General features: G+C 44.5%; 1 protein-coding gene across 9 annotated transcripts in view; it reads right to left on the minus strand.

The window, feature by feature from the left end:
- SCLT1 (sodium channel and clathrin linker 1) overlaps positions 1-25,168 on the minus strand; it is a 312,009-nt gene that overhangs the window by 270,907 nt on the left and 15,934 nt on the right. For 6 of the 9 annotated variants that reach the window (XR_012231549.1, XM_073572082.1, XM_073572079.1 and 3 more), the window contains exons 2-3: positions 19,707-19,753; positions 491-558 (exon numbers count right to left, since the gene is read on the minus strand). Coding sequence is in view for 7 of the 9 variants with exons in the window: in XM_073572082.1 (XP_073428183.1) it covers positions 491-558; positions 19,707-19,743 (105 nt within the window). In the remaining 2 variants the exon portion in view is untranslated. The remainder of the gene's footprint in view (positions 1-490; positions 559-19,706; positions 19,754-25,168) is intronic. The other 3 variants (XM_073572084.1, XM_073572085.1, XM_073572086.1) reach the window with 2 other exon arrangements.

Below are 25,168 nucleotides of genomic sequence, written 5' to 3' on the forward strand. Positions count from 1 at the left end.
TCTCATAGACAGCCAACCCTTGGGCTCCGCTGTAATTCCAGATCCCTGTATAGGGGTGAAGGGTCACGGGGTTTCTCGGGGTGCTGTCTTACTTGCAGCTCAGACTCACACCAGATGGATGTCACAGCAGGATTACAATGACCGGTAACACCTTTCTAAGCTGCTGATGACACATTATCCACCAATCACAATAGGTGATGCCACAGTTCCCCTCCCTTCACAATGACCTTTACACACGCTCATTAGCTGCTGAAAATACAAAAGACAGATTGTGTTCATGCGTTATTTCTTAAAACCACAGGAATTTAAAGATAAAAAAGCCCCAGTGGTCCGTGTGAAAGAAGTTGTAAAATTACTTTGTCTTGTTAATAAAGATCATGATATGAAAAAGAGAGCAAAAATTTTATATATATATATATACACTGTGTAGACATATACTGAATATATATACACACACTCATATATACATATATACATACACAAGACATACCTGTGAAAACTCACTTTCAGAAGAACCCTTTTCTTCATAACGCTTTAATTTCTCGCTCAATTTTTGAACTAGAAATGAAAAAAAAAGTGTGAAAAATGAAAATGAAGGAATAATGTAAGCACAGAAGTTAATATTATAGACTTATTCATTAGTACCTGTACACTTACACCTCTTTACATAATAAACACTTGTTAAACAGGTGTCCTGAATAAAGACTGTGACGTACTTAACATTTAAAGGGTTATTTTGATCATCTTAAATAGGTAAAATTGCAATTTTATTTTATTTTTTTTTGTTTTAAGCTGACCCGATCACTGGAGTACATTGCAAGCCGAACCGGCCAGCTTCAGTGCCACTGCGCTCCTCCGCTCTGGCGGTCCCCCAGGGGTTTCCTTATTATCCTACCGCAGTGGTCATACATTGGAGATCTCTACAGATGTTTCTCTGAAAATTTTAGTTGGTGAAAAGTGATGGTCTCACAGGCCGAGAACATACAAGTGTATGAGAAATCGCCCGAGTTTCCTGCGTGATTGTCATCCATGAGTCTGTTATTAGGCCCATGTGGCATTCGGTTTTATACATCAACACTTTAACATGTAAATGATCAAATACAGTTTTGAAGGTTAATAATTGTAATGTATCTGTAGACGTTGAATGCTACACAGATAATCCTCATAGGATCAATTATTTCTTTTTTGCACACTCCTATACGAGAATAAGTGACTCTCATCTGATACCACGGAGAGAATAGCATTATTATTATTGCTATAGTGATTTTTTTTTTTTTTTTCACACAATGAATTACATTGGCCAGTGTCTGATTTTTACCCAGGCAGTACACGTCCGTATAATATGCTTGTCTGAACGAGCTCTTAAGAGGACCTTACACTAAATTATTCCCTTTGAAATGGATGATCGATGTAATAGTGGCAACAGAGTGGTTTTTGGAAAACTGCGCACACACACAACCTAATACTGTCCCTACGCTAATACACTAAGCAGAGCAGAAATAATAAATAAGAATCTTGAACCATGAGGAAGAGGTCCAAGTGGAGGAGGAGGTGGAATAGGCAAGGGAGGAGTAATCATCACTGTTTTATTATTTTTTTAAATAGAACTGACTTAAAACCTACCTATAATTAACAAAACTAAAACTAGGAATCTAGAACCAGGCGGCCTACAGTAAAAGTCTGTGCACCTCTGGTCAAAATTAGGGTATGTGCGCACGCTGAGCATTTGTTTTCAGACATTTCTGCATCTCTTGGGAAGCAAAAACGGTGCCGTAAAAACGCGCATTTTTTTGCAAAGCAATGAATGCTTTTTTTGCTAAATATATTTTTTTCAAAAAGTTTGGGAATGTAATTTCATGGTTCAACATCTTCCTTTTAATTCTGTTGCAGTGGAATCAGAGTAATGGGATTATGGGTTGGTGTCAGCATCTGTTCCTGACACCAAGCTCTAGGTATGAAGAGGTGTCAGCGAGACACCCTCATTACTAAACCCATAAGTAAAGAGTTAAATATACACTCACAAACACATTGTCACCAGCCTATGTAGGAGCATTAACAGAATGAACCTACATAGGCTGGGAAGGAGCAAACAGCCATAAATGTTCCCCTATAAAAATCTAACCAACAAAGGCTGTGGGCTGATATTAATAGCCTAGGAAAGGGCCATGGATATTGGCCACCTTCCAGACTAAAAACATCAGCTCTCAGCTGCCCCAGAAATAACACATTAATAAGATGCGCCAATTCTGGCACTTAGCCTCACTCTCCCCACTTGCCCTGGTGCAGTGTGGTGATAGTTGGGGGGTTGATGTTACCTTTGTATTGTCATGTGACATCAAGCCTAGAGGTTTGTAATGGAGAGGCATCTATAAGAAGCCCCTATTACTAAACCCATAGCGATTAGTCCTTTATTTGAAACAATGACACAGACTATTTTATTGAATCTAAACTAAACCATACTTACCAAAGCCCACTGAAGCCAATGTCTCTTGTACATGATTTAAAATAATAAACAATATTCCTCACCTGTCAGCAGAAGATTCCATAATGTCCCACAACTATCCTGATGACTTTGAAAGCAGGCACTGAAGGAGCAGTGACCTGTCATAAGCCATAAGGATGCATATGTAAGCAGAGCACCACATAAACCCCTGCCCGCAGGCCCACTCCGAAGCACCAGAATCTGAAAACCGCAATACAGATTAAACAACAACCACAAGATGGGATCACCCAAGGTATCATTGTAATCAGTATAACAGCACCAACCTGACAGGGTCTGTAGTTTACTGAGCAAAATCCTGCTAACAAGTTCACTTAAAGAACAAAGAATTACAGTATACCAATTTATGACGATGTGGAAACCTTTTTAGTCATGAACTCGCATAATGCAGATTTGGCTGCAGAAATTTCTGTGGCTGTAAATAGGTTCTATTCATCTGAGTGCAGTTGTTTTGGCAGGAAGCATATGGATTTGTACTATCCACGTTTCCATTAACACAACTGATTTTCAGTCGCAGAAATTTCCACAACAGAAACTGAAGCATGTGATTTCTCCCTCAGTTTATAGTTACACGTTGAGTCTTTGCTGCGTTTATCAAAATTAAAAGCTGCTTTTTCCATCTCAGAAATCTCAGGCACACAGTTTTTTTATTTTTCATGACTGAATTTGAAAACTGCGGCTTTTTTAAAAAATCTGCAGCTTATTAATTCTTTCAGTGTTTTTCTCACCATAGAAAGCAGCGAGTGTGCAAAAGAGCTGGAAAAAACGCAACCCTGCCGTTCTTGGTGACTAAAACTAACTTTATCAAACATGTACTGTAGACAAATAACATGTAATCTGCATAAAAAACAGAAAAAAAAAAAAAAACCTGCATCAAAGCCTGATGTTTTAATCCACAGGCCATTTTCAGTTTTTTGTGTTTTTACCCTCCATTTTCCCAGAGCCATAATTTTTTTTTTGGTCAAAATGGCAATGTGAGGACTTGAAAGTGGGAAAAAAGTTCAAAGTGCGGTGAAATTGCAAAAAAAAAAAAAAGTGCAATCCCACAGTTTTTTTTTTTAACCATGTTCACTAATTGCTAAAACTGACCTGCCATTATGATTCTCCAGGTCATTACAAGTTCACAGACAAACATGTCTAGGTTCTTTTTTATTTAAGTAATGAAAAAACTTTCAAACTTTGTTAAAAAAAAATTGCGCCATTTTCCAATATACGTAGCGTCTCCATTTTTCGTGATCTCTGGTTTGTTGAGGGCTTATTTTTTGCGTGACGAGCTGACGTTTTCAATTATACCATTTTGGTGCAGATATGATTCGCCCGTTATTGCATTTTAATGCCATGTTGCGGCGACCAAAAAAACTAATTCTAGCGATTTGATTTTTTTTTCGTTACGCCGTTTAACGATCGGGTTAATTCTTTATATTGATAGATCGGGCGATTCTGAATGCGGCGATACCAAATATGTGTATGTTTGATTTTTTTGTTTTATTTTAAATGGGGCGAAAGGGGAGTGATTTGAACATCTATATTTTTTTTAATTTGTAAACATTTTTTTTTTTTTTTACTTTCGGCATGCTTCAATTGTCTCCATGGGAGACTAGAAACAGCCATAATCTGATTGGCTCTGCTACATACAGAATTACTCACTTGCTATGAGCGCCGACCACCGGAGACCTCTGGTTGTCCTGCCAACCCATTGGGGACCCGCTATCATGTGACAGGGTCACCGATGGGAGGGATTTCTGGCGCACTTGCAGGTAGCGTGAAATACCACTGTCAGAGATTGACAGCGGCATTTAACAGGTTAACAGCCACAGGTGGATCGCGATTCCACCCACGGCTGTCGTGGGCACATGTCAGCTGTATATATATCAGCTGACATGTGCCTGGAAAGGTGCGGGTTCAGCGCCGGAGCCCACAGCAAACAAGGGGAGTCAGACATCGGTGTAATATTACTATTACTATCGGTGTACTATTGTCTTTCTCTCAGCATGAGCTGACAGGCCACAGTCTCTGGGTGACCCCGAGCCCACCTTGGAATCCAGGGTCACCATGGAGACAATCAAGACAACACGAATGCGAGCACAGAGGGATCAGCGGCATCACAGTGGTTAAACGCCCGCAATGGGTGCTAGCACCGATTGTGGGTGTCTCTGAAGGGTGTCAGCTGTCACAGAGTTGTCACCAGCACTCAATCATGGCGGAAATCTGCGTGAGACCGTGCGATCACAGCGCCATATATGTCGCTTTGTGGGAACGCAGCTCCCGCAGTGCCGTATATATACACAGCGCATGCCTCTTTATACTCTATGAGCCTGCATACAACCCCCTATATAAATTTATAAGCCCATACCGAGCCCTTATATACACCATGAGCCCCCACATAGCCTCCTATATACAGCATGAGCCCCCACATAGCCTCCTATATACAGCATGAGCCCCCACATAGCCTCCTATATACAGCATGAGCCCCCACATAGCCTCCTATACACAGCATGAGCCCCCACATAGCCTCCTATACACAGCATGAGCCCCCACATAGCCTGTTATGTACATACAAACATCCCATACACATGAAGAAAAAAAAACACTATACTCGCCTTGCTCCCGTTCCCCCGGCGCTTTGCTCCTGTCTCTGTTGCACTGACATGGGGCCGGATGTAGTCCACGGGCCGCACTTTGCCGACGTCTGTAATAAACCACTTGTTTGACGGTCATGCGCATATTGGAATTAACATGCCAATAACCAAAGTAAATGACAAACACTTCAGACACACTTAAGTCACTAAATCCTGATGTCTAAGGCCCTGTTCACACGATGCCTTTATTTTTTTACAGTAATTTCCTAAAAACGTGGTGTTTGTCAGTTGTACCATGTTTTCAGAAAACTGCACAAAAAAACACCAGAAATATGAACATGGCTTTACAGTTTTAACTTCGAAAATCTTTATTCACAAAGAAAAAGCAGGTTAATAATACAAACCCTCGTAGCTTCCCACAATGTCAGCCCTTTCTTACACAGAACTGGTATAGCAGACCTCTCGTTCTCAGTACAAGCGGCACAATGCACGCATAGATCTCTACAAGTGACTTGTTCACCGGAGGATTGCCGGAGTGAAGCTCGTAAACAGCTCTCTGCCAACAAGCACGCACTTGGGGGCGCGGCAGATGTGCACGGTGACAGGCAGAAACTCATTAGCCATGTCTTAAATGTGTGCTTTAAAATGTCAAATCCATTTATTGTATGTGCAGCAGTGGAATGAGACCCCGATTAATAACAATAATAATGATGAGCGGCCCTTATCTCATTTATCAAATGTACAATGAATGACACCGAAAACAAAGAATTTCTCCCATGAAATATGTTCATGTCATGAAGTCCTGCTATGGGAATGTCTGCCTGCATGAGAGAGTGCACTATAAAATGAGACCTCCTGAGACGATCCCTTTAAGGGAAAAACTATCATTAGAAGCAATACACACCAGACAAAGGTAGTCTGGTACGTGTCTGTGTACGGAGACGGCGTGCCAGGGGAGACCGCTCCCAGACATGGATTTAACCCATTACCAGTTATGCAATTGGAGACCTAATTTTTTATGGTTTCATGGATGGAGCTGTGTGAGGAAGCTTTTTTTGCATGACAAGCTGTAGTTTATATTAATACCATTTTGGGTTACATACGGTGTTTTGATCACTTTTTATCACATTATTTGGGGGAGAGAAAAATGGCATCTGGCATTTCTATTTTTTTTCTCTTTACAGCATTTGCCATACGGGTTAATTAATTTAATATTTTCATAGATCAGACGCAGAAATACAACATATGTTTATTTACTTTTAAACTTGTTTTATTTTAATCATTATTTTTTTTCATTTTAACTTTATTTTTTAGTTTCTTTGGAGACTTCATTGCTCGTTCCATAAACTAAAATTATAAGTTATTGTGGTTTTTAGAAGAAATGATGATCTTTGATGAAGTCCAGCCTTTGGCTCGCTCCAGATACTGCTGTTGCCAGCACATGCCGACTGTGTAAGGCCAGTTTCACACGTCCTGATATTTCCGGTACCAGAAAAACCAGTAGCGGGGATGTCAGTGTCCATGTGTGTAATACTTGTGGAATACGTGTGACAACAGTGCGATGCATCAGTATCACATGTATCGATGCCCGGGAAGCAGCTCTACAGTGAGCGCTGTTCCCAGCAGAAGGACTGAACTGTGGTGAACTTGTTGACTTTTTTCACTAAGCTGAGGTCACTGCAGTTCAGCCAGGCTGGGAACGCAGCCTCAGTGATCCATGGTAACCTCAAGGATGTCACCGCTAGTCACTGATGCTGCACTTGCAGCAGCTCATTCATTAGTGGTTCTTAGCCTGGACGTCACATCTTGGCACCATCCAGGTTGAAAACTATTTATCCCCAGATATGGATTACAGCATGGAACAGAACAACGAAGAGGTGAGGGATATTTTTTTTTTTTTTTTCATTTTATTTCAGGAGACAAGGGATTCAGTGGAATGGGCACTAGCTGACGATAACTGTGTTTGTTACTTTTAAATAAAAATGGAAAACTGTGTTTTGCTGTTATTTCAAATAAAAAAGATTTTATACTTGCTGTGTATTTATTTACCATACAACTATAGGATTAATAATGCATTGGTGTCTTATAGACACCTCTCCATTACTAAGCCGTGGGGTTGATATCAACAGACAATACAAAAGTGACATAAAACCCGCAAATATTAACCCCACTTGCCACCGCCACAAGGCAAGGGCGACTAGGCAGGCAAAGCACCAGAATTAGCTCATCTAATAAATTTGACTTTTCTGGGCGACTGCAGGCTGCTATTTTTTGGCTGGGGGGGGGTCAATATCCATGTCCCCTTACCAGCCTGAGAATACCAGCTGTCTGCTTTAGCAAGGCTTGTTGCCAAAAATGACTTCACTGTTTTTTTTTTTTTTTAAATTATTTAAAGAATTCAAAAAACAGACAGAACCCCTCTGTTCTTGATAACCAGCCTTGCTAACACTGATAGCTAAGGGCAGCAATCTGCAGCTGTCAGTTTTGCTTGGCTGGATATCAAAAATACAGGGGATCCCATGTCGATTTTACATTTATTTACAGTGCAGGCGGCGGCTGATGAATACTCTCATCAGCCACTGTCCTCACTGTTATCAGTTGAAAACAACTCTCAACAGTCTCCCCTGCTTGCGCTGATCGCCGGCAGAGAGAGAGCGCGTATTTTTTAAAATATGCCATTAACCAATGATGTTACGCTGTGTGCTATTTCTGGCCCCTCTGCCATAGGGAGGGTGCCGGAGCAACAAGTGATTCCTGTTGCTAAGTTCCAGTTCTGTGTTCCGTTTGCTCTGAGCTCTGTGCTTTGCCTGGACCCTGCTTGAATACGGCTAATACTGTTTGTTTCCTCAGACTACTGGTGACTCCATACTTGGCTCCTGGGACTATATCTGCGCTGTCCACATTACTGCTACCTGGTCCAATCATCTGACTAACCCATATCCAGGACTACGACAGTATTGCCTGTGCCAGCACCGTCCCTTGCTCCCGTCTCCTGTTGTCCGAATTTATCACTACCTGTTATGCCTGCCTGAATTCCTGTACTGCTGGGCGAGCTTCCACATGTCCGGGCTCTGACAGAAGGTAGCACCTGTGTCCCCTGGGCTTTCCAGTCTGACCCTGTATGAGTGGTCTTACTACGGTTATCTGGGGGTTCACATAGTTACACCCCCTGCAGTTAACACGGGTCGTGGTTCCACAAAGAAAATTAAAATAAATGAATGTGAACTGCAACACCTGTGCCTCCGCTTCCATTCGTTACAGTGGCGGTGGAAAACTAAAATTATTACCATACAAACGTTGGCCCGTGTCAGAGTTTTTGAAAGTCTGCGAGTCATTTCCTTGTCCAAATGAGCCAACGTCCAGGGCGACAAATCGACACTCAGCATCTGCAATTGCCATGAGAACAATCGAAAAGTATTTTTTGAAATTGAAATACTCGGATCCACTTCCAGCAGGATTCATAATCCGAATGTGTTTGCCGTCCACAGTCCCCACAGAGTTGGAAAATTACAAATTTCCTTGAATTTTGCAGCCTTTTCAATTGAGAGTTCAGTTGTGGGAGGAATTCTGCACGCAGAACATCACAAAGCGCGGCAGGTGTCTCCAACAATCCCAGAAAGGGTGGACACTCCAATCCGGAATTTAAAATGTAGAGATCTTAAGGTCTCTCCGGTAGCCAGGAATCTGCCGAACAGAAAATGAAAAAACCGGATTACTTACCGGTAATACTCTTTTATAGCGTCCACGTCAGCACCCACCGAGAGAGAGGGGATTCACCCCCTAGGAACAGGAAACCTACAGAGAGATAAAAGGGGAGGTCCCACTCGCTCCCTCAGTTGGATTACAGAGAATGAGAGGAACCGCCACACAAGCTTTAGTTAATTTGCTCCATAGGCCATTTAAAGTACATATATATTTATATCTTTTGCTATATAACGTCACGCATCTATATACAGTTTTAGCCTTCACCCACCAGAGTGAACCACGTGTAAATATACTAAGGGAGGGAAGTGAGTGGGTGCTGTCATGGATTCTATAAAAGAATATTACCGGTAAGTAATCCGTTTTTTTTCTCTTCGACACGACAGCACCCACCAAGAGATTTCCAGAGACAATCACCTGGGAGGGACCACCGTGTTAAGGACTGATCTACCAAAGACTAAGTCAGCCGAGGAAGATAAATCTAGTCTGTAGTGACTATAAAAGGTAGGAGGTGAAGATCAGGTTGCGGCCTTACATATTAATTCAATCGGGACATCCGCTCTTTCAGCCCAGGAGGAAGATACGGCTCGTGCGTAATGTGCCCTCACGCCCTGCGGTGGGTCTTCTCCTTTTGCCGAATATGCCAATGTAATCGCCTCTCTGATCCATCGAGACCGCGTGCTTCTCGTGATTGTAGACCCCTTCTTGTTACCCTGGAAAGAGACAAAAAGAGCCCTGCTCTGCCTCCAGGGCTAAGTCCTATCTATATAGGCTAAGGCGGCTCTCTTTACGTCTAGGGTATGATACCTTTCCTCCTCTGGTGTTGCCGGGCTATCATAAAAGGGAGGGGAAGGTAGATTTCTTGGGATCTATGGAATTTAGTAGCCCTTTTAGGGAGATAAAGACGGACCCGTCCTAACAATATTCTGTCCTGAAATATTGACAGGAAGGGGGGGGCCCCCATCTACTGACAGGGCCTGGAGATCACGCATTCTCCTTGCTGATACCAAAGCTACCAATAAGGCGGCTTTTAATGAAACGCACTTTATTGAGGCAGTGTGTATGGGCTCAAATGGGGCCTGTGTGAAAGCATCTAGGACTAAGCTAAAGTCCCAATGCGGTATTTGAGGAATATGAACCTGGTTTACTCGCTGGCAAGCTGAAATAAATCGAGCTACCCATTTGTTGCCCGCAACGTCATAATTATATAAGGCCCCCAGAGCCAGAACTTGGACTTTTAAAGTGTTAACTGCAAGCCCTAACTCACGCCCTTTCTGCAGGAACTCTAAGATAGCAGGGATAGGTACCTCACTGGAAAGCCCTGCTGAATGGAAAGTTAAAAATTTTTTACACACCTTGGTGTAGATTTTGGTTGTGGCTTCTTTCCTACTATGCAAGAGGGTACCAATTAAGTTATCTGAGAATCCCCTTAGCTTCAGAAACTGCATCTCAAATTCCATGCCGTGAGGCGTAGACCTTTGACCTGAGGGTCGTAACAGGGTCCTTGCGAGAGTAGGTCCTGATCCAGAGGGAGAATCCATGGATCGGAAAAACACATGGCTCTAAGTCATGAAAACCACGGCCTCTTGAGCCAAAATGGAGCTATTAAGATGACTCTCGCTCCTTCTTCCCTTATCTTCCTGATGACAGTCCGTAACAGTATCGGCGGGAAGGCGTAAGCCTAGTGAAACATCCAAGGGGTTTGAAGGGCGTCGCGTACATCCAGATTGTCTATTCTGTACAGTGAAGCGAACCTTTCGACACGCCTGTTGGCCCTTGTAGCGAACAGGTCTATCTCCGGCATGCCCTACACAGCCGCTATCATCCTGAAGATGCGCCGGCTGAGCACCCATTCCCCTTGATGCAGGGTATGGCGGCTGAAGAAGTCTACTCTGGAGTTGTCCACTCCTCTGACATGGAGAGCAGACAGGGACAGGCTCTGAAGTTGTCTATTACCCTGACGAGGAGGGCCAATAGGGACAACAGGTGTGTTTTGGCCATCTGTAGGATTCTCTCCGCGGTAGACAGAGTTCTTGACCGTGTTCCTCCTTATACTATGAAGGTACTATAAAGTACCATGAAGTAATGAGGCCATATGAAGTACCATGAAGCACGAAGTACCATGAAGCCATATGAAGTACCATGATGCAATATGAAGCACTATGAAGCACTGTGAAGGTACTATAAAGTACCATGAAGTAATATGAAGCACTATGGAGTACCATGAAGCAATATGAAGTATTATGAAGCAAAATAATGCACTACGAAGCACTATGAAGTACTATGATGCAATATTAAGTATTATGTAGTACTATGACATACTATGAAGCAATATGAAGTACAATGATGCAATAAGAAGTACCATGAAGTACTATGAGGCAATATGATGCACTATGAAGTACTATAACATACTGTGATGCATTAAGAAGTACTATAAAGTACTATGACATACGATGACGTACCATGAAGCAATGACGCATTATGAAGTATTATGACATACTATGATGCAACAGGAAGTACTATGACATACTATGACGTACCATGAAGTACCATGAAGCAATATGATGCACTATGACATACTATAAAGCACTATGAGGCAATATGAAGTACTAAGAAGTACTATGACATACGATGATGTACAATTAAATATATCACTGGGCTGTGCGTGCATCACTATTTGCGCTTCTTTTTTTCTTTCCCTCTTGTGATTCATATTTGGCGCATGTTTGCACCGAGCCGTAGTATTTGGTATTTTATACAGTGGCGCCCACCTTTCACTACATATCTTTCGTACTATGAAGTACCATGAAGCAATATGATGCACCACGAAGTACTATGAAGCACTTTGAAGTACCATAAAGTACTATGAAGTACCATGATGCAATATGAAGTACCATGAAGCAATATGATGCGCTATGAAGTACCGTGAAGTAATATGAAGCACTATGACACTATGATGCAGTATGATTCATACAGGCTCTATGATACCATATGATGTACATAGGCCTCATGAGGCACAGATAGACTTATGGCCATGCTTGAAGGTGCCAAACAAGAGACCAGGTCCACAGTTACATTTAAGAGGGCAACCTCTCAGAGTTCCAGATAAACCTCCACTCTGAATGGTACATCTCAATTGTCAGACTGAGCTCACCCGAAGGAGCCAATTAATGAGCCGCAGCTGGCAATCTTCATGGAGACATATGTGCAGGATTAAACCCTTATGTCCTCTATGGGTGGAGTAGTTAAGTTGCAAAGAAAGGTAAACACCTGTTTACTGAACCATAAAATTGAAACATATGCTTCACATAGTCATTCTGAAGCCTCCCATAAGGCTCTGTGCAGACAAAACATGCAATTAACTGAAGTCAAATCAAAAGATGTAGCGTGAACGTATGGCCTTACCAAGGCCTAGAGGCCCAAGGTCTAGCTGCACATCTTGTAAAAGCATACCTCAGCACATGAGATTGCGCGTGTGCCCGAGGACTACCACCAACGTGCTGCTGCTTACCAGGGATCTCCAGCTGGTATTCCATTCTGGTACTTGACTGGCCTCAAGCTACTTAGCTGCTGCCACCTGACGAGAGCAGTCACATTCAGCCTAGAATGGCTGCCGACCCTCGGAGAGCAGGAGGGAGAGTGAGTGAACTCCTGCACGCTGCTTCACTGACAGCTGCCGGATGCTGTAGCCACCAGCTGCCTGAGACGTGGTTCGCTTTCCCGTCTACAACTTTTATCCGTGGAACCACTCTGTCTAGAGCGTCCACTCTTTCTGCTGCTGTGCAGTAGCACCTCCATCTTTTCATGTGGGTGCACCTCACACTGCCATACGAGGCCTTCATCTGCAGACCATCTGCGCAAGCGCTCGCCAGCTGTATACCCCCGGATGCGCGCCTCCTTTTTCTTTGTCTCCAGCCGTACCGTGCTCCGTACGTGAGCCAGGACGGCCATACCCGGACCCTTGCCTCACGTAGTCATTATCAGTCGAGGGGGGAGCCGATAACCAGACCTCCCCCGACGCTGTCGCGGCTCTCACCGTCCTTCTAGGACTCAGGTCCACCATACCAGGCCTCCTACACCCCTGGCTGCTGACCTTCTGCGCCGTGCTTCTCATACGAGCCAGGGCGGCCTCTCCCAGTTCCTGGCCTCGCTTTTCTCCCCCCCCCCCCAAGCGCCAGGCACCTTACTGTGCTTTCCATGCGAGCCCGGCGGCCTCTCCCGCTCCTGGCTTCGCAGCATACCTGGGGAGCTATATCCACAATGCCAGCATTCTGTTACAGGCGCCGTGCCGCGCTTCTCATACAAGCCAGGGCCTCGCTATGTGCTCCGAGCTGTGGGGGAGCTGGCCAAGTGACAGCTCCTCCAGCCGCACCATGCTCCGTAGGTGAGCCAGGGCGGCCATACACGGATCCTGGCTTCACGCTGTCATTATCAACAGAGGGGGGAAGCTGACAACCAGACCTCCCCCGACGCTGCTTTTGGTGCTGGAGCCCCTGCCACTCTTATAGAAACCGCACAGGCGGCATCACAGCCCAGGAATCCTCTTCTCTCTACAGGTTCCTTCAGATGGGTGCACACCAAGCCACACCATGCCCCCTGCGTGAGCCAGGGCAGCCATACCCAGACCCTGGCCTCACACTTAGCCTATCAGACGAGGGGGGAGCTGATAAAACAGGTCTCACCCGACGCTGCTTCCGGTGCCGGGGGCCCTGCCGCTCTCAAAGAAATTGCACAGACGGCATCCGACCCAGGTATCCTCTTGCGAGCTTCTTTCTCTCTACAGGTTCCCTTAGGAACAGGAAATCAACTGAGGGTGCGAGGGAGACCACCTCTTTTATCTCTCTGTAGGTTTCCTGTTCCTAGGGGCGGATCCCCTCTCTCTCGGTGGGTGCTGTCGTGGCGAAGAGAAAAAAATATATATATCAGTACATGGGTTTTATAACAATAAAACTACATGTGTTTATTTTTCAAAATTACGTACCTCAGGGTCACCAACAGACGTTCCTCAGCAGGAATTGCTTGACATAGTTGTGTGTCCTGCCTGGTGATGAATCCTCGAACACGTTGCAGCAATTCATCGAAGCTCTGTTCCGACATCCTCGTGTATTTGAAAAACTTCTCCTAGTTTTCACGCAGCTCTGTGTACAACGAGTGGTAGGCTCCACGGCTCTCTCGGACTTCAACGATGGAGTGCTGCCACTAGCGACCACGACGTCTTTTCTGTCTTGCTCTTCTTCTTTCTTCACAAGCCACAGCAAAGGCAAAAGCCAATTAAAATTCCAAATCAAGATTAAGATAGAAGCTCTCCATGCCGAGATCCATCTTGCAGCTGGATACAGAAGCAAAAGATGAGGATTTCATCTGTGTAGGGTCTATATATACAGATTCCCCATGAGACACGCCCATTGCATGCCACATTACAAAATTCTTTGAAAATTCGAACGTATGCGCCGAAAAAACTCAAACGCACGCAAAAACGAGTACAAACGCATGCACACGTGCCTTTTTTTTGGCATCATGCGTAAGCTGATGTGGATAAAAAACGCAGCGTAACTGTCACGATGACCTGTCCTGTGTGACGCGACCCGCAGGCCAGTAACTGTAAACAACAAGACGCGGCACGTGATACAGTCCTGTGTGACACGGCCCGCAGTCCGGTAACTAAAACAAGACAAGGGGAAGGGAAAACAGTTACAACGGTGGGCCCTGCGATAGGGAAAGGGGACGTGGAGACCTCCTGCACTCTCCTGAGTCAGTGTCCCTAACGCTCCTAACGCTCCCTATGGCGATTCCGCATCGGGCGCCGCTCAGGATACCTGTCGCCCTAGCACACCCGACACCTATCCCTTGCTAGGGAGCTGGGTGGCGCAGGCAGTGGCCCGACCGCTGTACTAATACACACGAAGGAAAAACACAAACAGGGGAACACCACTTAGCTTTACTCTGTTGCACTTGCTCCTGGCTACAGAGTCCACCACCAGAATGCAGCTCTCCTCCAGAATTGCTGCCACTAAGCTCTGTCAGAGCTACAAGGAAATCCCCTATGACTCCTTCCACACCAGGGCTAAGACAGTGCTGCAAGGAACGCTCTCCAGCTCCTTCCTCCACCAAGGATGGTTGAAATGAATACTATCACCAACCCTGATTGCAACACCTGTGACTCTTTTATAGCAGAGCCAGAAATCACACCTGCATTATAAACATGTGCACTTAAATAAAGAAACAGAGTGCAATGACGCTCACCACCACCGGGCGCAAACTTCGAACAAACACCACCACAGTGCAATAATCCAAATGGCCACCGGGGGCAAAAACCACACTTAAGCACAGCTTAGGAAAAGAAAAAGGTTACCTGTGCTTTTATCTGTCCTGATCCCGCATGGATCATGACAGTAACCATGCGTTTGAATGCGTTTTGGCATGCGTTTGCGCATTCAGATGATACGCTGCACACAGAGATGCTAATGTGAACTTAGCCTAAAAGAGTTCCTTTCCTTTCACACAACAAAACAGAAAAGCATGGTCTTGGGCTGATCCCTCACAAGTTAAAACTGCTTTTGACGCACATAGTAGTGTAATGTGTCCAGGAGCTGGCCTCATTCTCATGCTCTGTAACATGTTAGCATTCTACTAGCTCTATAGGGGCTGGATCTTCCTTTACTCACTTCATGGCATGCATTTGAACCGGTCATTGTCCATTTGATTTTCTGTCTGAACTTAGAGCCTGATTCTGCTATGCCAGGAAGCAGATTGCTAGATATTTGGAGGAGAGAGACAAAAACCCATCATCATTCTCTATTGAGCTGCCAGAAAATGCTGAGCACAGCTCTTGACCACACCATAAGGAATGACTGGACTTTCGAGCATACACTTCATTCCAATGGGGATATAATTGACCCACTCTGCCGATCAGTGAACTCCAGCGGTCGGACCCTCAATAATCAATAAGTTATCACCTGTTCTATGAATGGGTGACAACTTGTTTCCACTGAATGACCACTTCAAGGCTTCAATCACACTAGTGTACAAGTTGGAAGAGTGCATTACGAGGAAAAAAAATGTGTTGCACTGGGATCTATGTAATTCAGTGACGCAGTGCAGTTTTGAGTATTTTTTCTTAGCTGTATTTGGCATGAGAAAAAAAATAAAGGCAGCAAGCTGCGATTTCACTCTGACATTGGTCATACAGACCATCAGTATGGCATTTGATTTTAATGTTGCGATTTTGTAAGATGGGAAACTGTAAATGGTCCTGGAAAAGATTAATAGCAGCTGAGTAAAAAAACAAAACAAAAAAAAAAGTGTTTTTTTTTTTTAATACGCTAGTGTGAGCATCCCCTAAATCTGTAAGGCTAAGTGCACACGTACCGGAACTCTCGCGGAAATTACCGCGAGAATTCCGGAATTCCAGTCCGCGGGAAAATCGCATTTTAAATTCCCGCGATTTTCCCGCGGAAAAACTAGCATTTTGCAAGCGTAATTAGCTTGCAAAATGCTAGCGTTCTCCAAGCGATCTGTAGCATCGCTTGGAGAACTGATTGACAGGTTGGTCACACTCGTCAAACATAGTGTTTGACGAGTGTGACCAACTTTTCACTACTGAGGCTGCTTATGCGGCATCAGTAGTAAAAGATAGAATGTAAAAAAAAAAAAATAAAAAAGTGTTATTCTCACCCTCCGACGTCCCGCGCAGGCGTTCCCAGTAGTCCTTTGCGAAAATGCCCGCGATGACGTCAGTTCTCGCAGGAACGCGACGTCTCGCTGTAATTCGCGATGACTTCGCACGAATTACCGCGAGACTTCGCGATCCCGCGAGATCGGACGCCATCGCGGGCATTTTCGCAAAGGACTACTGGGAACGGGAGCGTGGAGAGAGGCGGGAAGGCTGCGCGGGACGTCGGAGGGTAAGAATAACAATATTTTTTATTTTAAATTCTATTTTTTACAGGGATATGGTACCCAAAGCCCGGAGGACAGTCTCCTCTCCTCCGGACCGTGGGTACCATCCGCAATTGTTCTGCTTACTTTCCGCATGGTGTGCACAGCCACATGCGGGAAATAAGCGGAACAATGCATTCCTATGGGTGCGGGATCGCCGCGATTCCGCAAAATAATGAGCATGCTGCGGTTTTTACCGCGAAGCGATTCCGCCGCGGTAAAAACCGCAGCATTAGCACAGCATTGCGGAATCCCATAGGAATGCATGGGATGCTTATTTTTCGCGTTTTCGCGGCAAAATCGCGCGGTTAAAACTGCCGCGGAAACGCGAAAAAAACGCCACGTGTGAACTCAGCCTTAAAGTGATGAAATATTCACAAACTAGTTGGCACTCTGTCCTTACAGATAAGGATACAATCCACAGAGCCGTAGATCACGAGATGCCGACACTCAATTGATAAGAGCAAGTTGGACAGAAGGCAGGCGACACCCAGTGGCTGACACTTAAGGGGGTTTTTACACATAGCGATATCGCTAGCAATATCGCTAAAGCATCACCGATTTGCTGACGCAGCAGCGATATCGCTATGTGTGATACGTACCTCTGACCGGCTCCCCCGCTGTCTGTCGCTGATCGCGCAGCTCCATTTCTCGTCGGGCGCTTCCTGCTGGCGCTGACGAGCGACGCGTGGACGCGGACGGGAGTACGTCAGGATCGCCGCGTCTGAAAGGTAAGTAATGACCGCTGTATCGCTGCTACATCGCTGTGAGATCTGCCTGTGTGGAAGCTCAATAGCGACCATTTAGCGATGCACCAGCGATCCTGACCGGGTCGTATCGTGGTCGGGATCGCTGGTGCATCGCTAAATGTAAAGGGGCCTTTAGAGATGGGTAAAGATACATTTTAAATAATTAGCAGATTGCCTATTTAACACAACATCTAACAATTGAGAAGCTGTTCTCCGGGTAACATTTTTTTTATTTTTATTTCACAGGCTTGCTCTATTTAAAATATAAAGGGAATGTCTCAAGGACTTCAGTGGGTAAAATTGCTTAAAAAAAACAAGCAAGGTTGCAATTTACTTGTTATTAAAAGTCTTCTGCAGAGTCAAAGCCACCTCTGGTAGCAGCATGGGAGTGCGCTGAGTACAGACCTCAATCCTGAGGCACGCATCGGTCATGGCACCCAAGAAGCTGGGAAGCGGAGATGCAGTGCTCCCCTGAAGATCTAACAGGAGAATATTCCTTTAAGAAAATAAGCCAAACTGCTCCTCACCCCCTTGCTCTAGTCTTGATTGACAAGACTGCAGTGGTGAGGCCATGACTACTGAGCCCAGATCTTCAACTTGTGACTTTCTCAGTTGACAGATTCCAACGGCAGAGAGGCAGCGCAGGAGAAGCTTCCATCAAGAGCATTCTGACTGCCAAAATGTATTTTAGATTTGAGGAAGTGTCCACCATGTGAAGGCACCACACCTCCAGCACATTGAGTGTCTAGAATGATTTTTTTTTTTTCACAGATTTTCTGGATTTTTGTCCCAAGCTGAAAGGATCTCCCACTAGAGATCTGTGGAACAAATCTGGGCACACAGTGGGAATGCAGGCCATCAGAGACCCCAAGAAATAGCTGGGTAACCAGTTAAACTGTGGATTTTTTTTTTCTCTTAAGTAGAGAAGGTCTGAGTTTAGAGCGCTACCTAGAAAAGTCTGAAGCTTGACCTTCTTTCATTAATGATCCAGCCTATGTTGGAAAGAATCTAAACACAAAGGAAATTGCCTTTGACCATCCGTCTTCAGAAGTGCCCACAAAGAGAACGTCGTTCTGGGAAAGAATTTGCAGCATATCTTTCTTGTATATGAGCTGCCACACTTTTGGGGACATGGATATGCCGAACCTAAAGACACCGAAACTGGCACTAATGCAGCAATCCCCGGATGTTTACCACTGCCCAGAGATATAATGTGTCCCACATGTTAGTAAGGTGCCAGGAGGACAGCAGCGTCAGAGTGAGGAGCATGGCTGGAGCAGCCGAGGAGAGTATTACCATTCTGGCAGGTGCAGACAAGTGTATTTTCGGTTGAAGCATGACCTGACAAAACAATGGATCACACTCGGACCCATATTCTATGGGGCCTTGCACATGTCTGCTTCCTCAGACAGAATCGCTGCATGCCCGAGTTTATTCCTATATTTGGATCGCAATTGGCCATGCAAGTCAGTGAGTCTGTGGAAACCATCAGACTGCATTGGGATCACATCAGAGTGCAGTCCAATTTTACGCGGTCCTGCAGAATGGAGACTTTTTCTTTCTCCATCTTCTACTCTTCTGAGAAAAACTGATCACACTATCCTCACACTCTGATCAGTGACAATTGCAGAATTGGCCCGATTCTCTCAGATGGGAGAATACACAGTATTGCCGTCTGCACATGACCTTAGAAAGGACGGCGGTAGGCAGATACCGTTGAAAACAAGATGGCAGAAGGGTCATTGCTCATGCGGACATCAATAAGAGTCGGAGCCGATAGTTCTACTTTACATTGGAGAATAAGAACATGCCCTTTAAAGTTGATTTTTCAGGGAAACAAAAAGCCTAGAAAAACCAAACTCTGGAACATTTTTAACGAAACTCAATTGCAAAACAATTTTTATCCCCAAATACATTAATTTATGGGAAATAAAAAAAGTCCCCAAAAGCGGACAACCCTTTTATATTTGATTAGGGGATAAGGACAGCTGCACTAATCCTGAACTCTGGCTTTAGGTGAAATGACAGGTACTCGGAGAAGTTGGAACAGTAGGTGCTTGAGATAAGAGGATTTAAAGGGACAGTCCAAGCTTTATGTTCCTCGATAGGCAGCTTTCTGGTTACGTTTTCTGTACTATGTGAAGTTCCTTTAAGAGACTTGTAACAAGGCCACTTAGAAATACACTGAGATTTGCAAGCAAGCATTATTCCCCCTGTAGCCATCAATATGTTACTCACCTTGGTCTCTAAGGAACTCCGCTTCTACGTGTGCCATTTCACCGCTCCTAAAAACACATAAGCATTTAATTACCAGGTAAATAATTCAGAAATGACACGTTCCCCAACAAAGGCTATTAAAATAAAATAATGACAAGCAGAAAAGCTGGATCGATTGAGAATAAACAGAGTATAACATCCATCCAATATCAGGTCGGCTGAAAGCGCGGCGCACAATAAAGACCCGCTGCTGGCTCGCCCTACTGTGCCGCTCAAGGCACAATAATAACAGCTCCCATCCTCTAATTATAGGCCGCACCAGATCTGTCACATTCACTACTATTAGACACTCTACCTCGCCTGCACATTAATATTTACAGACATGACAGGTCTCTTTATAGAAGGATACAATTAGGTAAAAAATAACTATGGGGCTTTCTGACTGGAGACAGATCAGCCCCCCATTTATAGAGTTTTCTCTGCACAACGCTGAGGTACAGAGATGACCAAGGTGGGAGATCAGACACCTCAGGCCAAAAACTACATGGGATACAGAGGTAGATGCACTCAAGGCTTCAAGAACATGGCTGCTGCTTGGCGTTGTACAATAGCGCCCCTTCTGCATAAAGCAGACTCTTCTGGATTCTGAACTTGGTATAAAATGTCTCTAATTTTATGTACCTTGTAGCCAGTACCATATTGTGTGATTATGGCATTAGATTTAAGGGTCATCTGCCACCCACCTAACCTGACAGCAGTATGATGCAGGGAGCAGACCCCCGGAGTCCACCGATGTCTCTTACTGGTGCTGTAGTTTTGATAAAATCAGTTTTATCAGCATGAGATCATCACTAGATCAGTACTAAACCTGCCGTCATACAGTCCGTCTTCAGGAGCTCGGTATAACCCGGCCCCACTAGTGATTAGAAGCTTTCTGCCTATGCACAGTGTACACAGCTGTCAATCAGTGATGGGGTTATACAGAGCTCAGCATTCAGAGAACTGGTAGATATGCAGCAGATAAAACTGTTTTTAGTCAAAACTACATCAAGCAGCCCAGTAAGTGACTCCTCCCCAGTATCAGGGTCTGTTTCTCTACATCATGCTGCTGTCAGATGGGGCAGCAAAACCCTGGCGATGGGTTCCATCTAATCAATTTAACCCCTTAACCCCCAAGGGTGGTTTGCACGTTCATGACCGGGCCAATTTTTACAATTCTGACCACTGTCGCTTTATGAGGTAATAACTCTGAAACGCTTCCATGGATCCCGGTGATTCTGACAATGTTTTCTCGTGACATATTGTACTTCATGTTAGTGGTAAAATTTCATTGAAATAATTTGCGTTTATTTGTGAAAAAAACGGAAATGTGCCAAATTTTTGAAAATTTCGCAATTTTCCAACTTTGAATTTTTATGCCCTTAAATCACAGAGATACGGGACACAAAAAACTTGATAAGTAACATTTCCCACATGTTTACTTTACATCAGCACAATTTTGGAACCAAAATTTTTTTTTGTTAGGAAGTTATAAGGGTTAAAAGTTGACCAGCGATTTCTCATTTTTGCAACACCATTTTATTTTTACGGACCACATCACATTTGAAGCCACTTTGAGTGGTCTATATGATAGAAAATACCCAAAAGTGACACCATTCTAAAAACTGCACCCCTTAAGGAGCTCAAAACCACATTCAAGAAGTTTATTAACCCTTCAAGTGCGTCACAGGAATTTTTGGAATATTTAAAAAAAAAAATAATGAACATCTAACCTTTTTTCACAAAAAAAATACTTCAGGTTCAATTTTTTTTTAATTTTACCATGGGTAAAAGGAGAAATTGGACTGCAAAAGTTATTGTGCAATTTGTCCTGAGTATGCTGATACCTGATATATGGGGGGGGGGGAACCACTGTTTCGGCGCATGGCAGAGCTCAGAAGGGAAGGAGCGCCGTTTGACTTTTTCAATGCAAAATTGGCTGGAATTCAGATCGGACGCCATGTCACCTTTGGAGAGTCCCTGATGTATCTAAACAGTGGAAACCCCCCACAAGTGACCCCATTTTGGAAACTAGACCCCCCAATGCACTTATCTAGATATGTGGTGAGAACTTTGAACCCACAAGGGCTTTACAGAAGTTTATAACGTACAGCGGTACAATTAAAAAATCATATTTTCTCCACAAAAATGATCTTTTCACCCCCAATTTTTATTTTTCCAAGGGTAACAGGACCCTAAAAGTTATTGTGCAATTTGTCCTGAGTACGCTGATACCCCATATGTGGGTGTAAACGACTATTTGGGCGCATGGCAGAGCTCGGAAGGGAAGCAGCGCCATTTGACTTTTTTGGCTGGAATTGAGATCGGACACCATGTCGCGTTTGGAGAGCCTCTGATGTACCTAAACAGTGGAAACCCCCCACAAATGACACAATTTTGGAAACTAGACCCCCCCAAGGAACTTATCTAGATGTGTGGTGAGCACTTTGAACCCCCAAGGGCTTCAAAGAAGTTTATAACGCCCGGGCGTGAAAACAAAGAAAATCATATTTTTTTTCCCCAAAAAAATGATATTTTTGCCCCCAATTTTTTATTTTCCTAAGGGTAACAGGCGAAATTGGACCCCAAAAGTTGCTTTGCAATTTTGTCCTGAGTAGGCTGATACCCCACATGTGGGGGTAAAACACTGTTTGGGCGCATGGCAGAGCTTGGAAGGGAAGGAGCACCATTTGACTTTTTCAACGCAGAATTGGCTGGAATTGAGATCAGACGCCATATTGCGCTTGGAGAGCACCTGATGTGCCCAAACAGTGGAAACACCCCAATTCTAACTCCAACCCGAACCCCAACACACCCCTAACCCTAATCCTAATGGGAAAATGGAAATAAATACTTTTTTTTTTAATTTTATTATTTTTCACTAACTAAGGGGGTGATAACGGGGGGTTTGATTTATTCTTTATGGCGGTTTTTATGTTTGGCCGCTGTCACACGCTAAAAGACGCTTTTTAAAAATACTGTATTTTTCGCTTTATAAGACGCTCCGGATTATAAGACGCACCATAAATTTTGAGGAGAAAAATAGGAAAAAAACTTTTTTTTAATAAAATGGTGGTGCCTCTTATAATCCAGGTGTCTTATTGCTTACCGGGGGTGGTGGCTGCGGTGAAGCGGGGTCCCAGGGTCGCTGCATGGAGGAGGCAGGAGTGGGGTGATACTGCAGGCCACAGGAAGGGATGAGAGGGTGCTCCGATGTGCAGCGCGCTGCCATGGGGGCTCGTGATGCTACCAGGGGGGCTCGTGATGCTACCAGGGGGGGGGCACGTGCTGCTACCAGGGGTCTGTGCTGCTATCAGGGGGACTTGTCCTGCTGCCAGGCGTCTGTGCTGCTATCAGGGGGGTTCGTGCTGCTGCCAGGGGGGCTCATGCTTCTACCAGGGGGGGCTCGTGCTGCTACCTTAGGCTGTGTTCACACACAGCATTTTTTTTGTGGTTTTTCCTGCGGATTTGCCAAAAAATCCGTGGGAAAAACGCGAAAAAAAAGCTTCCCATTCATTTCTACATTATGCATTTTGCACTTCTTGTGCACATTGATGCGTTTTTTTACCATGAAAAAAACTGCATCGCGGTAAAAACCGCAGCATGCTCATTAATTTCGCGGTTTTTTTTCCGCGTTTCTGGCTTTTTCCATGTGTCTACAAACTGTGCGGAAAAAAACGCGCGGTTTCTGGGAAGGGAGTCCTGTTTTTCCAGCAGACAATTTCTGCTACGTGTGCACTTTTTTTTTTTTTTTTTTTAACTTTATTACATTGTCCCAGGGGGGACATCACTGTCCTGTGACAGATCACTGATCTGTCACATCACAAATTGCTGATCTGTCACATCACAGATTGCTGTGACAGATCAGCGATCTGTCACAGGCATTGAAGCAGACTTCCTCATGCCTGCGCTTTGCAGGCACTGAGGAAGCCAGCTCCCTGCAGGCCCCCGAAGGTCCCCGTCGCCATCTTGGATCCGGGGACCTGCAGGGAAGGAGCCCCCCGCAGCAGCGCTGCACATTGAGCTGCTGTGGGGGGCTCAGGGAAGCACGGAGGGAGCCCCCTCCCTGCCGATGCTTCCCTTTAACCCCTGGTACACCGCAATCGTGTTTGATCGCGGTGTGCAAGGGGTTAACATGTCAGGGGTGGTCCGTGACCGCCCCTGACACATAGTGCCGGGTGTCAGCTGTGATGTCCGGGGCGGCCTGGGGGGGGGGGGTTCTTTATTGTGCTGTTTACATATTCATCTCTGTATGGCTTATGACAGGTCACCGACATTTCACCTTCCCCCTATTTTACATACTGGCATTGTGGGTTTAAAAAAAAGAAAAATTTACATTCATCAAGATGACGCCTGCGCTGTAGCATGATTCCAATGCCTAATACGCATACATACATTTATGATTTAGTCCTATACTAACTGGGGAGGAAAAAAAAATAATTTCATAAAAATGGCGGTGGCGCCTGCGCAGTAGCATCTATCACGTTCCAATAGATGCAACTGTACAAGCGTCGCTAATTTGCTGCAGATACATTTTTCTGTTTTACTCCAACTAAATGGTACCCGCGCCTGCACGGTATCATCTATCGGCAAGCGATACTCTCAATCTGCGCATAAACCGCCTACTGTGTTCAGAGGACCAGAGCGGGAGCGCGCACAGAGAGGAAATCGCCACCGAAAATAGCAACGCAGCCCCCACAGGAAATTTTTGTATTAGAAATTATACAATAATTATTTCAACCCCACTGTGCCACCAGTATATTAAAATATATCATGAAGATTGACTTACTGGCTGGCACCGGCAGTGGCGCAAATGCTACAGCGCAGGCACCATTTTGATGAAATTTTATTCCCCCCAGATAGTATAAGAGTAAATTATAAATGAATATACAGTATGCGTATTATCCATCTCTATATATAAAAGTGAATGTATGTACAGTTGTGGCCAAAAGTATTGACACCCCTGCAATTCTGTCAGATAATACTCAGTTTCTTCCTGAAAATGATTGCAAACACAAATTCTTTGTTATTATTATCTTCATTTAATTTGTCTTAAATGAAAAAACACAAAAAGAATTGTCCTAAAGCCAAATTGGATATAATTCCACACCAAACATAAAAAAAGAGGGTGGACAAAAGTATTGGCACTGTTCGAAAAATCATGTGATGCTTCTCTAATTTGTGTAATTAACAGCACCTGTAACCTACCTATGGAACCTAACAGGTGTTGGCAATAACTAAATCACACTTGCAGCCAGTTGACATGGATTAAAGTTGACTCAACCTCTGTCCTGTGTCCTTGTGTGCACCACATTGAGCAAGGAGAAAAGAAAGAAGACCAAAGAACTGTCTGACGACTTGAGAAACCAAATTGTGAGGGAGCATGAGCAATCTCAAGGCTACAAGTCCATCTCCAAAGACCTGAATGTTCCTGTGTCTACCGT

Source organism: Dendrobates tinctorius, unplaced genomic scaffold (assembly GCF_039654945.1).
Source record: "Dendrobates tinctorius isolate UK_male_01 unplaced genomic scaffold, ASM3965494v1 ptg000030l, whole genome shotgun sequence".
Lineage (NCBI taxonomy): Eukaryota > Metazoa > Chordata > Amphibia > Anura > Dendrobatidae > Dendrobates > Dendrobates tinctorius.